Source organism: Hirundo rustica, chromosome 12 (genome assembly GCF_015227805.2).
Source record: "Hirundo rustica isolate bHirRus1 chromosome 12, bHirRus1.pri.v3, whole genome shotgun sequence".
Lineage (NCBI taxonomy): Eukaryota > Metazoa > Chordata > Aves > Passeriformes > Hirundinidae > Hirundo > Hirundo rustica.
In genome coordinates, this window is record NC_053461.1 from 11,658,456 (window position 1) to 11,673,983 (window position 15,528).

The 15,528-nt window shown below is 49.1% G+C and overlaps 1 protein-coding gene across 3 annotated transcripts in view; it reads left to right on the forward strand.

Moving 5' to 3' along the window:
* The window catches only part of MTMR14 (myotubularin related protein 14), a 31,171-nt gene that overhangs the window by 12,161 nt on the left and 3,482 nt on the right, over positions 1 to 15,528 (forward strand). Inside the window, exons 10-18 of one of the 3 annotated variants that reach the window (XM_040076471.2) lie at positions 1,445 to 1,511; positions 2,483 to 2,568; positions 2,807 to 2,883; positions 3,127 to 3,163; positions 4,619 to 4,689; positions 5,316 to 5,365; positions 5,564 to 5,702; positions 8,428 to 8,604; positions 15,331 to 15,486. In XM_040076471.2, the coding sequence (XP_039932405.1) occupies positions 1,445 to 1,511; positions 2,483 to 2,568; positions 2,807 to 2,883; positions 3,127 to 3,163; positions 4,619 to 4,689; positions 5,316 to 5,365; positions 5,564 to 5,702; positions 8,428 to 8,604; positions 15,331 to 15,486 (860 nt within the window). Of the gene's footprint in view, positions 1 to 1,444; positions 1,512 to 2,482; positions 2,569 to 2,806; positions 2,884 to 3,126; positions 3,164 to 4,618; positions 4,690 to 5,315; positions 5,366 to 5,563; positions 5,703 to 8,427; positions 8,605 to 8,890; positions 9,485 to 15,330; positions 15,487 to 15,528 lie in introns of those variants that run through there. The other 2 variants (XM_040076473.2, XM_040076472.2) reach the window with 2 other exon arrangements.

The following is a 15,528-nucleotide window of genomic DNA, read 5'->3' on the forward strand; positions in this document are numbered from 1 at the left end:
TGAAGAGGGTGTAATAAATAGATGCAGAAATTATTTGAGGCCTGGAGAACATGCTTCACTCAAAACTGAAGTTCTCAGTCCTTTTAGCTAATCACTAAGGTGATGGAGGGTTGACTTGATTAATGTCTAAGTACGTTGTAGGGAGAAAATAGTAATTCTAAAGCACTCTTCAATCTGGGAAGAAGAGCTGCATAGGAAGAAATATCTGCATCTGAAATCAGGACTTCAGATAAGGAAAATCAGTCTCGCATGTTATTTTTGAGGATAATCTGCTGGAACATGCTGCCAAAGGAGTAATGAGCTGTCACCCCTATTTGAGATGCTTCTCTGGGCAAAGATGTTGCCAAGTGCAAGCTTCAGGCTGTACGTGGGGCAACTGAAGAAAACTTTCTTGTTTGTGATACAGAGAGATCAGACTGGATTATTGGATGATGCCTTCTAAAATAAACAGAACATGGATTGAATTGGGCAGATAAAAGATTTTGTAATTATGTGTTTTTCTGCTGCAGGCTGACTCTTTCCCATTTCCCTACTGTTTTGTGGCTCTGCAGGCTTCATGGCTGAGCAATATGTTCTTTGTCTGACACTAGTCTTGAGTGTGATTGCGCACAGATAAGCACACGGCGAGGGTTCTGTTGCTTGTGGTCACGTGTCACTTATACTGCTAACACTTCTGCCATGAAATGTGTCCCACTCTGCTTTTTCCTTGCCAGTGCTATCTTATTTCCGTTGGGCTAGTCCTGATTCTGATCAAACCACTGAAATTCCCTGCATCTGCGTGTGATGTTATGGTCAAGTGACAAGCTTGGGCTTTTTCTGATGTTCTTCACCTGTATGTCCAGTAGCACTGGAGTTCTCTGAGTTCAGAACGCTTCTGTAGTTCTGCTGCTATTTGGGGTTTACTGAAGAAGTCCAGTGCCTGTCTGGATGGTGGTTGAAGGTCAGCCCTCTGCCAGCAGCCTGCTGGGGATGTTTTCAAGCACCACAGAGTTTTGAGCAAAGTGCTTGGGTTGTGGGAACAGGCCTCTGGCCGTGGCCTGCACACCCCATCGTGCTGCTGGCATTGCAGACATGGGTGCCATGTGGCTCAGCCACTTGGTTAAAGTGCACATGTGCAGAACTGAGTCACTGCTCTGCAGGTGTTTGGTGTCTCTCTGAGCATGGGCTGCTTGGAGCTTTGGGACTGCAGGCAAAGCAGCTCCTCTGCCTGCCAGGAAGACAGTAGAGATGACCTTTTATTGTTTTATTTGCCTGCCTGGTATCTTGTCCCAGAGTGCCTTTTGCAGAGGATGGGGGGATTGATACAAAGGGGAAGTCTGTCACTTTGAGGAATGGCCATGTGATTATTTCTGCTTTGCTGTTGTTTTGGATAGAGCAGCTCTGAACTGCAGAGCAGCCTTTTGCTGTGGGCAGACCCTTACCATCAACATTCCTCTTTCTGCAGAGCTGGGACCTAGTACAACAGACACAAAACTACCTGAAGCTGCTGATCTCCATTATCAATAGTGATGGTAAGGCAAACTTCTTGCTCCCAGCAGTGTAACTGGAGCAGTCACTGTCCCTGGAAGAATAACTGATGGTATTAGTGCCACTGTGGATCAACTCTCAATACAGAAGTCACTTTTAATTTTCTCCCTTCAAAAGAGAGTGATGCTCCTACCATCTCAGAACTTCAGCTCCCCTTATAGAGAGGGACTTGCTGATTGCTTGAAAACCCTTTATTCCTGAACGTGAGGGGATATCTGAAAACTTAGCCTATTGTTTCACTACTTTAAATGTGAAGAGAAGGAAGATTGTGTCTTTGCTTTTTGACTCTTGTTTTTCTGGTTACGTGTGTTTTGTCTCCCCAAGGATCTCATTTGGTGCCTGTTTAAGAGCCCCTTCCGCCCTCTTTCATCACAGACACCCCAGCTCTTTCAAGAGTGTCTGTTGCCCTGTGTGGCATCCCATGCCCTCTGGGCACTGTAACCTAGCACTGATGGTGGGGCCATGGTTGGCTCTGACAGCATGGCCAGCTATACTCTTCTGCAGTAGCTGTGTTTGGACACACTGGAGGTTTTCTGTAGGGTGTAGGATTTGTGCCTTGTGTGTGCCTCTACTCAATGTGCAGCAGGAAGGTTAGTGAGGCTGAAAAAAATGTTCAGTTGGAGCTGTTTTCTCACCAATGTAGGAATAGATTGTGATAGTATAAGCTGGGTAGGTGTATGTTCAGCATAGTAAGTGATGTTCGTACCTAATGACTCTGTGTCCTGAGCAGCTGTCAGGACCAGGACAGCACATCAGCTGGTGCTGCTGACAACCCAGGACACTCTGAGCAATTTGTTGGCTGCTGTATTTAAGACAGAATGTTCTGGCTGAGCTCTGCTCTTGAGCCTGGGCTGTGGGTACAAAGAGTAGCTTGTCTCTACAGATTTGCCATAAAGAAGTCATTGCTGTCATTGCAAATCCCTTTTTTACCTTCTCCTTCTTGCCCCTGGAACAGATGACAGCGGGCTCCTGGTGCACTGTATATCTGGCTGGGATCGTACGCCTCTCTTCATCTCCTTATTGCGCCTCTCCTTATGGGCTGTGAGTACCTGGCTGACCTCCTCAGTTTCTGGGGCTGACTGCTTGGAGGGTGACTGACTGTCACTGGGAAGTGGTGGTGGAGCTGTTAATATTCCTAATGTTCCTTTGGACATGCTGTCACAGGCACGAGGTGGAAGATGGGCACCCTGGAGCACCATGACAGTTTTCAGCAGATCATGAATTTCCAAGTTCTAGTCCGCAGGGCTGCTGCCTGAAGGCTGTGTCATTTGCTTTGCAGGATGGGCTCATCCACACGTCCCTGGAGCCGTCTGAGATTCTCTACCTGACAGTGGCCTATGACTGGTTTCTCTTTGGGTAGGCATGATAAATTTTATTCACATGTGCATCCGTGTGCAAGACGGGAGAAGCCTTGAGGGGTCATCTTTGATGTTAGTTCACAACCAAAGGTTAATGTTTGAGCAGCTCCCAGTGACCTGGGACAAGAGGGGCTGGTGCCTTTTTTTTTACCTGAGGGCTCAGGCATCTGGCTGATCTTAACAGCTTGTACTCTACTGCTGATTCTGGCATGTGACTGAGCTTCCCTTGCTCTCTTTCCAGGCACATGTTAGTCGATCGACTCAGTAAAGGAGAAGAGGTGAGTGTTGGGTCTGGGGCAGTGGCTGAGCACTGCTTTGTGTTCTCAGGATATCTGTTTATGGTGGCAGCATTTACTGCCTGCTCCTGGTAGTGTCACTGGTGTGGCTGGGCTCTAAAAAGATTGTTCAGGTGCTGGAAATACAAGGTAAGAGCCTTGCCCTGTCACTTTGTGATGCATAAGTTGTGGGGTTACTTCTCTCTCAGGCTGCAGTTTTGTTGGGGGAGTGTCACTCCTTCCACTTTCTCTCCTGTGCCATTAGTGGTCAGAGCCCATATCAGAGGGTGCTAGGACTTGCTGTTCAGCTCAGCAGTGAGAAGGATGCTTAAGGTGTGTGACTCCTTGAAGATAAAGCTGGATAGTCTTGTGTGCTTGTCCTGAGTGCCAGCCCTCCTGCCTGGGTGCTGCACCTGCATGTGGCTTGCATGTCATCACAGGCTCATGGAGCAGCTTGTGCTGGTTCCAGTGTGTGAATTTGGTGGGATGTGTCTGTGGGTGCACATATGGGTTTGAGACACACTTAAAATTAGTGGAAGAAATTCTCTTCAAAATTTTGCGCTGTTTAACAGCAAAAAAAGATTGCTCTGACTATAGTTGCAGTATAGTGCACTTCCATTTTTGAATAGAAAAGAGGTGGGCTGTGTGTCTAACCCTGTTGCTATTCCCATGCTCCTCAAACTCTCACCTTACTAAGGAATCTTCGGCCTTCAAATAGCAGAGACAAGACCCTGGCCTATTTTCCATCTTTCAGGGGTACAGAATCCCCTGAAAGATTTAGTATCATTCTTCCTATTCATTCCTGGAGTTCTAGTGGCTCAAGCCTGAGAGCTCTGCTCTTGGTCGTGGGTGGAGTCAGTAGCTGCAGCAGGAGAGGGAGTGCCTGGCTGCCTCTGGCATTCCCTGCTTCCCACTTCTCCCAGGAGAAGGGCACAGCTCTGCACAGGTGGGTGAGGTGACAGAGGCACAGTGGGGTGAATGATGCAGAGCAGACTGGGGTGAAGCAGGGTGCAAGCTTAGGGCCACAAGTGCTGTAGGTACCTCATGCTTCCAGATGTGGTACTGATCTGCTGCTGAGGTGGAGCATGTGGCTCTAACCGTGCAAGTTCTGCTGGGTTTGCTGCTTACCTGGGTGTATAAGCAGCTGCTGCCATCTCTGTTCCATTCTGCACCAATGGCATAAGTACCTGCTGAGGGCTTGCAGCATGTGTGCAAGGCATTGATAAAGAGACTTCTTGTTCCCCTTCCTTTCTGGGCCTCCCCGTGGCAGGGAGCAGAGGGGTAGTTTACATGGAAGAAAAGGCCCAGGATGGGATGGTGGCAGCCCATGGCACACTGGAGGCAGGTAGCTGCAGATTTTTGCTATCTCCTTCCTGCCAGCACCTCCTCACCAAGATAAGTGGCTGCATGGAGCCTCGGGTTCATTCCTGAACTGCTCTTCTTTTTCCCTTTGCTCAGATTTTCTTTTTCTGCTTCAATTTTCTGAAGCACATCACCTCTGAGGAGTTCTCTGCTCTGAAGTCACAGAGGTAAGGAGCCTGTGCTTGCTGCTGCATGGGCTACAGAGCCAGGGAGCTTGTTAGTGCTGCTTCTTTGGGGATATGGAAGCCCTGGTGTCCTGGCCCAGTTTTCTTTAATTTATTCTGCACTCCGAAGGCTGCAAAACGGGGCCGAGGCTTGTGAGGTGCTACGCTGTGCTCTGAAAAACTGTCCATGCTGAAATGTGCTCTCGGCTTACTGACTGTCCGTGGCTGCTTTAGCACGGATGAACCCAGAGGTGTTCTGCTCTGGCTCAAGCAGGCTGCACAGCAAGCTCCATCAGGCACTGGTGGGGACAGAGGGGTGGCTGGGTTTTAAAAACTGCCCAGCATAAACCCTTCTTATTTGAGGAGAGACAGAAAGAAGCGAAGCCCACCTTGGATGCTCTGAATAAGCACATCCTGTGCAGTGTTGTTGCCACCTTCTCAGTGCATAGGGAGTTTGGGTTGGGACTGTTAGCAGTCAGACAGTGCACACTGGCCGTCCTCTCCCTTCAGCCCCTGCATAGCTAATTCCCCACTACTCTGATCTGCTGTGTGTGACAGTGACCTGGCCATGGCCAGCCTCCATGCTGCCCTGAAGTGTACCTGAGGTAACATTGTCTTTCCTTCCCCAGAAGGAAGAGTTTACCACCTGGCTTCACCCTGGAAGAGATCTGCATGCTCAGTGAGTTACTGCCCCTGGGTGCTGTTAATGGTTCATTGCTTGTGGGCTCGGGCTCCCAGCTTCGGGATGACCCTGAACAGGCAAGCTGCCTGTGGGGCCTTGCATGATCACAGGGTGCAGGGAAGTCTATTGCTTAAAGGGAGAGAAAGTGACTGAAACCAAGCTGGTCTTCAGGTAGCTCTGTTTTCTTCTCTCTAGAGCAGAAAGACCGAGGTAGCACCACAAGCCTGAGCAGTGACTTCTCCCTGGGGATGGAAAGTTCCCCTGGAGCAGCTGGGAGCTTTACTTATGAAGCAGTGGAGCTGATGCCAGCAGGAGCACAGGCTCAAGCAGCATGGTGAGGACATAACCACTTGGTGGGCTGAACAAAAGGGGCTGGCTCTGGGCCTGATAGAAAAAATATTTCTGAAGTGTCTTGCCCTCCAGGTCTGCTCTCTATAGCATGAATTCCTTACAGTGGGGGGGGGAAGAATTTGGCTGTCAGAAGCTTTGCTGCAGCTTGCACTCCAGAGCTTCTGCACCAAAAATTAGAGGCCACCCCATGTTAAATGGCTGTCAGGCTTCTGCAGGGATGCTGCTAAGTTTGTACATAGGTGAGAGTAAAGCATATCTATTTCATTTTCACCAGTTTCACTGTTAAACTTCATCCAAAAATGATTTCATTACTTTTAAAAGATGGTTCCAAACTACCAGAAAAATTACATTTGACAGCAGCCTCCCCAGGGAAAAGTGGAGATGGTTTAGCTGCCCTAAAATGAAGCTTAATCAGAGTTTAGGAAAGACATTATATGCGGGGAGTGTCTGCAATTAATGGGAGTTGGGCTGCATGGCCAAGAATTCCCTCTAAATTTTAGCCCCTCAACCAGCGTGAGGCATGTGAGCTGGAAGCAGGTTCCTGCCTGCAGCACTGCTTAGAGACATTTCCAGGGGAGAATACAGAACTTTCAGTACTGTCTCTTGATAGAGGATCGCACAGGATTTGCCTGGGTATGCAGGTGGCTGTCTGGAAGCAGGGAAGGTGTCTGGCAACTCTGCTGCTCTGGGACAGATGTTGGACTTCATTGTGGAGTTTCTGGTGCTGTTTGGGGATTTCAGAGCCTTGCTGTAGGGTTGCCCCTCTCAGTTTAATTTTTCTCTCCTCTCCCTCAGCTCATGTGAAGACACTGTTTTATATTGCAATTATTTTAAATTAAATCTGGGTTGTGCTGGAGGCATTTGAAGTCCTCTGGGACTGAGCTTGCAGCCATGCTAGTGGCAGTAGCCTTTCTAAGGCACATTGTATATTCAATTTAAAGTGCTGAGAAGGGAAAGGAGAATATCCCTGCAGATTCGCAAAGTGGAGATGGAGAGTCTCAAACTCTTTGCCAGATGAGCAACACGGAGTCCTCTTACACACAGAGCCTACCTATCCACATCAAAGTGACTGCATCAAGTAGAGAGCAACTTTCCATTTGCAGGGCTGCAGGGTTGTGAACTGGAAGCATTTATATTGCTCTGAGTGCTCAGGACACACAGACTGGATTCTGCTGCACAGAACCTATGTGTGCTTTTTACAAAATGTGAAGTGACCAGAGCATGCTGGAGGAGATAGCTGTGTTTGTGTGGATCAGGGCTTGATTTTGCAATGTATTTCCTAACTCTGGGTTGCTTTTATTTCTGTGGGAGACATCAGGCTGTATTGGGGCTAGCAGCTGCTCCACAGGGATGGTTTGGGCCATGCTGGGCGGCATGAGCTTGGCAAAGGGGAAGGTTGTGAGCCTTGCCATGAGTGCTCAGTGAGCAGACTGGCCACGGATGTTTTACTGTAGGTTCTTGTGGCTCTGTAGTCTGGAGAATACATAGGGCTTGCTACAAGCTGGATGAACTGGACCGTGTGTAACATGAGGGGATGTTCTTTGTTGTGTCACTCTGAAAACAGGTGGCCTCACAATCTCTGTGCAGGGAGAGGCATTTGATTTTTAGCTGTTCAAACCTCTTTCTGCAGGCTGTACTTGGAGATGTTGGCAGCTATGATAACATGAGATGAATAAAGCTTAAGAGAGGCTGTGGTGTGATGTTTGAGGGTGGACACCCTTCAAGAAATGAAGAGAGGATATCTCACTTTCCACTGTACAATGAGCCTGTCTTTAGATGCACTTGCTGACAGTGCTTGAGACCTCAAAGCTGAGACCTTCCATGTTTTAGGAGGAATAACATCTTTTCCCCTTGAGTTTGTTTGCTTTAGAACTTTTCTTTTTTACTTTTGTACATAGGGAGGTCTTTGTCCAATTCATTGAGGTCTCAGAAGGGGAGATACTCTTGGGACTCTTCCAGAGTGAAAAACAAAACCAAACAACTGGCATAAGAAGGAAAATCTTCTGAACATGGAGCAGCAGTGATGTGAATTAGTCCCAAATGTGTACTTGATTGGCGTGTAGTTGGATGGTACTGTGAGCTAAGGCTTGATGCAGCAATGGACAGTGAATCATGACTGAGTCTGAGTGTGCTGGCTAGGAAATAAGCCAGAGCAGTTTGGGCTGTCAGCATAGACAGAGAGAAAGCTGAAGTGTACCTACATCTGGAGTGACTGTCAGCTGTAAGCACATGGTCAGAAGTGTGGTCAGTGGTGTCCAAAGGGAATTGCTAAAAGGGAAAATAACACTGGTGGTGTGTCCCTGTCGCCCTCGGAGCACAGGAACGCCCACCTGGGCTGAGACGCACTGTGGAGTTCGAGCAGATTGAAATGGTCTTTCCCTGCTGGGAGGCCCCTTGCTCAAGGCATTTTTGCTGCTAGACTAAACAAAGCAATCGCTGTGTGTGTGTGGGCTGATGCATTCTCCCGTCTCTGATTTCCTGGTCACGTGGATGGTGGTCTATAAAGGAATGGGCTGAGATGGGCTGCGCTCAGTGTACCCCCTCCCTGAGCGTTTACCCGTGACTCATGGTTCCTTGGGAGGGAGGAGGGCGGCTTCAGTGGAAACAAGAGCTTGTAGCTGCTGGGCTAAACTCCAGCCTGGTGAAAGGCTTCCTAGCTGGAGTACATAGAAAAGTCAGCTTTCTCACCCACATCCTCTGTCCCTCAGGAGGAAGAGCTGTGCATCATCACCGCAGGCCGTGCTCTGGAGCAGAGCACAGCAGTCTGAAGACAGGCTGCCTTCCACAGGGACGGTTGAAGTCAAGTCCTCCAGCTCCTCCTCATCAACCCATTCTGATAACTTCCTGAGGATTGGAAGCAGCCCACTAGAAGTGCCCAGATCCAGGTGAGATGGGACGGAACAGGGCATTTCTCAGCAAAGTGAGTGTCTGGTAAAGGGAGTGCAGGGCTCTGGAAACACTGGAGCACCAGTGTTTGTATCTATGGACAAACCTTGGGAGGCCTGTTCCTCTCTAGTCTGACTTTATGTGAAGTGCTGGCTGTTAGACACTCCTGCCTGAGCCCCTAGAAGAGTGAGGAACTGTGCTGATAACAGCCAGCTGTCTTATGCCTGTCCTCAGTGCATGCTTCAACTCTGAGCTCTGGCATCTCTGTATCCTGCATGCTTGCAGCTCTCGGCACTTTCTCTGCCTAACGCATCCACCAGGATTTGAAATGGCCATGGTGTTTGGGGAAGGAAGCTTTTCAAACGAAGCAGGCCTCTGCATCTATCCTGTCCGCCTTTTCACCTGCTGACCCTCCTGATGATGCAGGGTGGAAAAAACTGGGTGCTGGTGGCAGGCAGAGGTAGGAATCTGCTGGGAGCAAGCTGCGAGCGCTGTGCCAGCACAAAGGATTCTGCCTGGAAGGCTGTGTGTTCCTGCTGGGGAATGGGGACCCTGGACCTGAGCCTGATCTCACGCCATAACAAAGGCACCCTTCTGGAGTCTGACACTGCGATAGGGCAGAGTCGAGCGGTGAGCTGGCCTAGGGAAGAAAGAACAGAGCCTGTGGAGCAAACACCGTGTGTTTAGGCCAACATGGAATAAAGAGACTCTGAGATAAGAGGTTGCTGTTAACAGCTTCAAATGCTTGTGTAGCCTCTGCAGGTTTTCTGGTGAGTCTTTTTCTAGTGATTCTGAATCAGCCACCAGCCAAATCTGAGTACTCTCTCATTGTATGGAAAATAAGATGACAAACAAGTAAAGCATTGAAAATTTATAAGACTTTCTTAAAAAGTGTCTCTCAATTCCAGAGAAAACCCCCAGTGTCTGACAGTTTTCATAAATGATGCTAACTGTTTTCCCCAGGGAGAGACATCAATAGGAGGGGTTTGAATAGTTGCTGGGGCCCACCTCTGCATTTTCTGTAAGATGAAAAGAATCTCCCAAGAAGAGAAGAAAATACTGGAAAGAAAACAGCTTGTCTTGGGAGTTACTTTGTTCACAGTGGTAGTGCCACAATTCCTGTGTGTGGTCCCATGCCATTCCCAAGGCCTGACAGGCTGTTCAGTTCTTGCTGGTAGCAAGCTTGCAGCAGTGCTCAGGAAGAAGCAGCTTGTAATGCTTCAGCCAGACTGCTCTGCAAGGGCAACGAGGAGAAACAGGAGTAGGCGGAAGAGCACCACAGTGAGCGTTAGGGTTGCCTTTTTAGACACTGTCATGGGTTGCAGTTTCTGGGTTCTAAGCATGGTATATTTTCTCCTGAAAGAGGTTCTGTCACTCCACTTGGCCTTTGGTCCCCCTGCGTCAACTGTGGTAGTCTGAATTGGTCTGGTAGATAACACAGTATCTTCAGCCACCATTTTCTACCCTGAAGGAAACAATGAGTCCCATTTTGGGTGGAGGGCTGTGATGGAAGGAAGAGCTAAATTCTGTCTCTTCGCCTCTTGAAAAATTGCGGTACTAAGATGGAAGAGCAGGAGCACAGAGGCTGATCAGGATGCCAAAAATACCTTCATTCCTGCAGTGCTGCTGGCAGGTCAACACCCAAGGCTCTTGAGGTGAAGAAACTGCTGTACTTGACTTCCTAATCCTCTGTTTGTGTGGCCATAGCAACAAAACACTTTTCTCAACTGCTGCTGCAGTGGTTAAAATGGTTGCTTGTAAAACGCCAGCAGGTATCCTTCAGGTAGTTCAGGTCTACAGCCCAGTCCAGGTGCTGGCAGGCACGGGAGCTCTGGAGGGAACAGAAAGGCAAGTCAGCAGGAGACATGAGCAGGGCCTGGGAGTGGGGAACTGGGCTGTTCTAAAAGAAGGGGGGTGGGTCACAAATGCTCAGTCAGACAGGAGGAGCCAAGCCCCTCTGCTGGCCAGGCAACGTCAACAGGCTGCTGCTGTCACATTACCAGCTCATCTTGTGAATCTTGCTCTGATCCAGAGGTCCTGGGTACCTGTAAACCCCAGGATGGTTCTTGTTAGGCGAAACAATACAAAGGCAATTCCTGTCAGTCTTTCTAGCTTATTCCAACGTGATGGTAAAATCACATCTGCGGAGGACAAACACACAGGAGGATATTGCAGACTATTTGCAGAGTGGGACAAGGTGCTGCTTGTTCTACAGAGAGCTCTGAGTATGGCAGTCAACGTCCCTCAGATTGAACCCCCTGCATGCAACGGGGTTGCAGTTTGCAAACCTTTTCCTGTATTTGCATTTGACACTAGCGGTCTAAGCGTCCCATGACACTGCAGAAAAATTCTGTATCTGTGTCATGGATTTAGTGTGTGTCTACATAGCACTAATATGGATTAGCAGCTAGATAATCTTTGGTTGAATGTGCTTTTGCTAAGTCAATTAAATAAAACCCAAAGTACTGTGATCTAGAGAGTCAAGATCTGGAGGAGTTAAAGTGCAGACTATTTGCTTTGACCAGCAGTCACAGAGAACTCCCTTACTTAAGGGCTTCAGCTGGCTCAGCTGTAGGTCTAGAAGGGAGCATAGTGAGAGCAGAGTGCAACAGAGAAGCTGCTGCCCCTTGGCTTCGGGTGTTTTGTCGGTAGTGAGAACAGTGTGTGTGCACTGTGGATCTTGCTCCTTACAGCCACCTCACTCAGAAGGGGCACCTGCAATGTGACAGCTTGGGGTAGTGACCATAGCAGGAGAGGAGCTGTTTACAGGAACGATTTCTGGAATTATTGCATGACCATGCCACAAAATGGGCTTGCTGGCTGGCACATGACTACGTGCTGCAATCAGAAACGGTGCTGACAGAGAACAGGCTGCTCGGGCACTATCCCAGCCTGTAGATAAGTGTCTGGGATTCAGCCAGGGCTCACAGTTCTTGGCAGGGTGCCATACTGCTTGCCAACATTTCCCACGCTAAGGTGGGAAGGGCTGCCCTTTACTCCAGGTTGCCACAGTCTGCTTGTACATACAGAACCTACTTAATGCTTTGGTTTGAGGGAAGAGCATATGCTGGCAAATGAGCTGCTTCCCAAATAGTCCTAGGTGTGTGGAAATACATCAGGTGAGCAGGGACAGGATGGGAGCCTAGCTGTTAGCACTTGGCACTCATCTCAGTTACGTATTAAGAAAGGGAAGGATCCCTGACTGTTGCTCTGTCTCCAGTATTGACTCTTCTCTGGCAGGCAAGTGAGTGTCCATGTGCTCTGAAATACTCTGTCTTGTGCAGCATGTTGCATGGGAAGCACTGACCTAATTAAAAGGAACTATTCCAGGTTAGGAGCTGCCAGTTTATGGCCTGTGAGAGGTCCCTTCTTGTGTGAAGGAACAGCTTGCAGCTCATCTCTGTTTTGCTAATCTAATTTAGTTAATCTTGCACTTTTGAGGGAGTTTCTTCCCACTCGTGAACCTGAAGAGGTGGGTGTGTGAAGCTCACTTTGATTCTTTTTCTGTCTGCCATTTCTGTCTGTGGCAGAGACAACGACTTGAAGACTGGCTGTGTCTCATCTCCACTAACCTTGTCAGCTTTGCTGTTGTTGTCCGGCTGCTTCCCAAAACTCCGCGCTGCCCTCGCTCCCAGCCGTCCTCTGGCATGGCTGTCACATATTGCAGGCATGCTGTTCTTAAAGACTTGGGAACTGCTTCTGGTGTCCCAGCAGTTCCAGCTTGTTCCAAGGGCCTCACTGAAGCTCTTTTGGGGCCTCTGCAGTAAGACTTTACAGGAAGTATTCAGGGTAGAAGTTACAGGAAGACTTTCACCTCTAGCACTGACTGGATTGCATTGGGGTACAGTCACCCCAGACATCTAGTCTTGGTCTCGAGCCAAGCTCAACTTTTAAGAAGCTCTGCTGCCCTTGCAGTACGAACACAAAATTTCCCATGCTGTGTCTTCCCAAGCTTCACCCCTGCTGTCTCCTGAGGCTTTTCAAGATGCTTATTGATTGTGATGTTTCCTCAGGAGCCTGCCTTGAGAAGGCTTTGGGGACAGAGGGGAACGTCTGCCACAATATCTTAGTTCTACTGGCCAGGCTCAGATCTCTGGGCCAGGAAAGAAATTACCTAGACTCATTGCAGAGTCACTCTGTTTATTCAATTAATCAACAAGTGTTTATTCTTATGGCTGGAGGCAAGACACAGAAGTGACTGCCTTGAACTCCTAGAGCCCAGTGTTGTTGCATTAGATGAAACCTTACTAAGTTTGCACAGCTGCTTGACAGGGTTGAGGACCCCAGGAAGGGCCGGAGGACTAGAGAGTCACTGAATCAGTCTTGCAGGAGATGCACAGTGCTTTTATCAGCCTGTGCATGGCAGAATTGAAGAGATAACTTGATCCACCTCCAAGGGGTGGTGTAAGATCAGTGTAATCTTAGCTGACAACCATGGAAGGGGACCAGCAGCTGGAAGCTGGGGCCATACACCCAAAGCAAAAAATCATTTTCTGTTCACCTTCTTTAGCACAGATTTATCTGACTGGTGTGGTTGATGGTACTGGGCAGAGGGACATTTTTGCTGTCCCTGATGCCATGGATCATGGTTTGCCATGCTGGCAGAGTCTCCTGAGCAGGCTCCAGATATTACTCTCCCTTTGCAAGAGCTGCAAAACTCTGCTCTCAGAACTCTTCACCTGGAGATCCTGCTGTAGTCCAGGCCCTCCTCTACCTTTCGTGCTTGCCCTCTCCAAAACCTTTGTTTCTATCTGGCCACAAACCTGTCCTCTGTTCAGCAGCTCATTACTTTCTCTGGCAGAATCCTGTCTCTGCCTACTTTCAGCCTGAGCCTATTGCCTACAGATCTCTTTACTCCTTTAGCTCAATTTCTTGTCACTATGTGTGACACTCCTATTTTTCCTGTCTGTCTGTCTGTGCTGTGCCCTCAGGGAGGTGACATCTTCCTCTTCACCCTGCACTGAAGCAGCATTCCTCCATGCTTGTCCCTGGCATCCTGCACTGTTCCCTCTATGCTTCCATCATGGCACTGTGCTGTGGGCCCAAACACTCTGCCTGCTTTCCTTCACACTGACTTCCTCCACTTTTATCTTCCAAAGGCATGGAGAGAAGTAGATGTCACTGAACAGCTGCTCCCCTTCCCTTACAAATTCCTTGCTTTCCAGGGAAGGTTATCCCTGTCTGATCTCCTGAAGGTCTTTCTAACAGTATATGCTTCGCTTTTGCTTTCAGTGAAGTGCCCTCATTCTTACTTTGGCATTATGTACCCCAGGAAAAGCACCATTTTGCAAGACGGGGTTCTCCCATTACTCTGATCCTCACTGCTTCGTTCATTGAGCAGCCAGAGAACAAGATCTGAGACAGGTGAAGGTCTGCTTTCCCTGATTTCTGCTGTCATGCCCTTTCAGAGCCTGAGCTGCCAGACCAGGGGTACTACCCCCAAACCGCAGCCATGATGGGAAGCTGATATGCAGAGAACTGTGTGACTCCTCTTCTGTGCACAGCCAACTCAGGACCACATTTCACACTGCTCAAACTTGGCTGTATTGATCAGACTAATTAAATGGCAGGCCTGGAATTAGATCGAGATTGCAAATAGGTTTCCTGCTGTGCATCTCTTCCCACCCTTGCCTTCCAGTCTAGCTCAGGTCCTTCTTGCTGTGGGAGAGCCTGTCTTTCTGGCTCTTCTCCTGGTCCCTTGGGGAGCAGCTGCAGTGCGCCACTGCTATTCTTAGCTGCGAAGACAGCGTGCAAGTACCTGGCCCAGCAGAGCTGGAGCTGGAGCACTGCTCTCTGCCCAGCAGAACTCAGATAAATTATCCAGAAGATCTCGGTAGTGTGTAATTGAGCAGCTCTGCCACAGGCTGTGCTTCCAGCTATGTACACTCTGCTGTGCAGCAAGGCTTAATAATTGCTTGCTCCCTTGGAAGCCAAGAGCTCTGGGTTTGTCTCAAGTGATTGTACCCTCTTCTCTGAGATTTTGGAGGGACTTCTCAGATTCACTTAACCATGTTTCATGCTTCTTTCTTTCCTGATGGGAGATTGCATGTATCAAATAATTATCCTTCCTTGGCTATTTAGCCTGTCCTAAAGATGTATTGTCACCTCATTTCTGGCACAGCCCTTTCTTTAACGCAGAAATGAAGAGATGTTCAGGTGCTGGGGGTAGGTTCCCGGGTACGCCTTGAGCATTGGCTCTCTTCAGATCTGGTGGTAATGGCTCACAAGCGATCTGCTTTCTAACTTCTGCCAGAACAATGATCTGTAAGTCTTTCCCAGCACTAACTAAGCCCCAACCTTGACTTGCCCTGCTGCCCTGGGAAGTGCTAACAGCTACAACAAGCAACAGGGGGATGTCCCTTGTATGGCACAGCTTTCACATCTGTGAAGGATTCAGGGCGGGATGTGCTGTTCCATCTCACTAATGGGTTTCTCAGTTCTGCATGGCCATCTGCTTTGTGCTGGCTCTCTTCAGTCCAGCTCCTGGTGTGCTCCTGCTGCTTTATTGGCCCCAGCCAGCTTGACTCTCCCTTCATTTTCAAAGGAAAAGCTTGGTCTAGGGCCCAGCCTGAGCTGCATGTTGCACCCTGGTCCCTGAGTGTCAACAGAGCTGGCACAGGCGCTGCTGGCCATCTGCCCGGCAGGTCCCTGGCAGTAGCACCAGCGAAGAGCGTGTGGCTGGATGATCTGACTGATCGCGCCGTCTCCCTCTCTCTCTGCCCCAGATCGGCGGACCATTCTCTGCCCGGATCTTCCGTTTCCACAGACTTTGGCAGCTGGCAGATGGTGACAGGGTGTGGCAGTATTCGGGAGCAGGCAATCCTGAACGCAGACGCCTCTCTCCCTTGCAGCTTCCCGGATGAGTTCTCTAGCACTTGCCTGTAAGTGTCTCAAATGCAGGATCTCTCCTTGGGTCTCTTGGC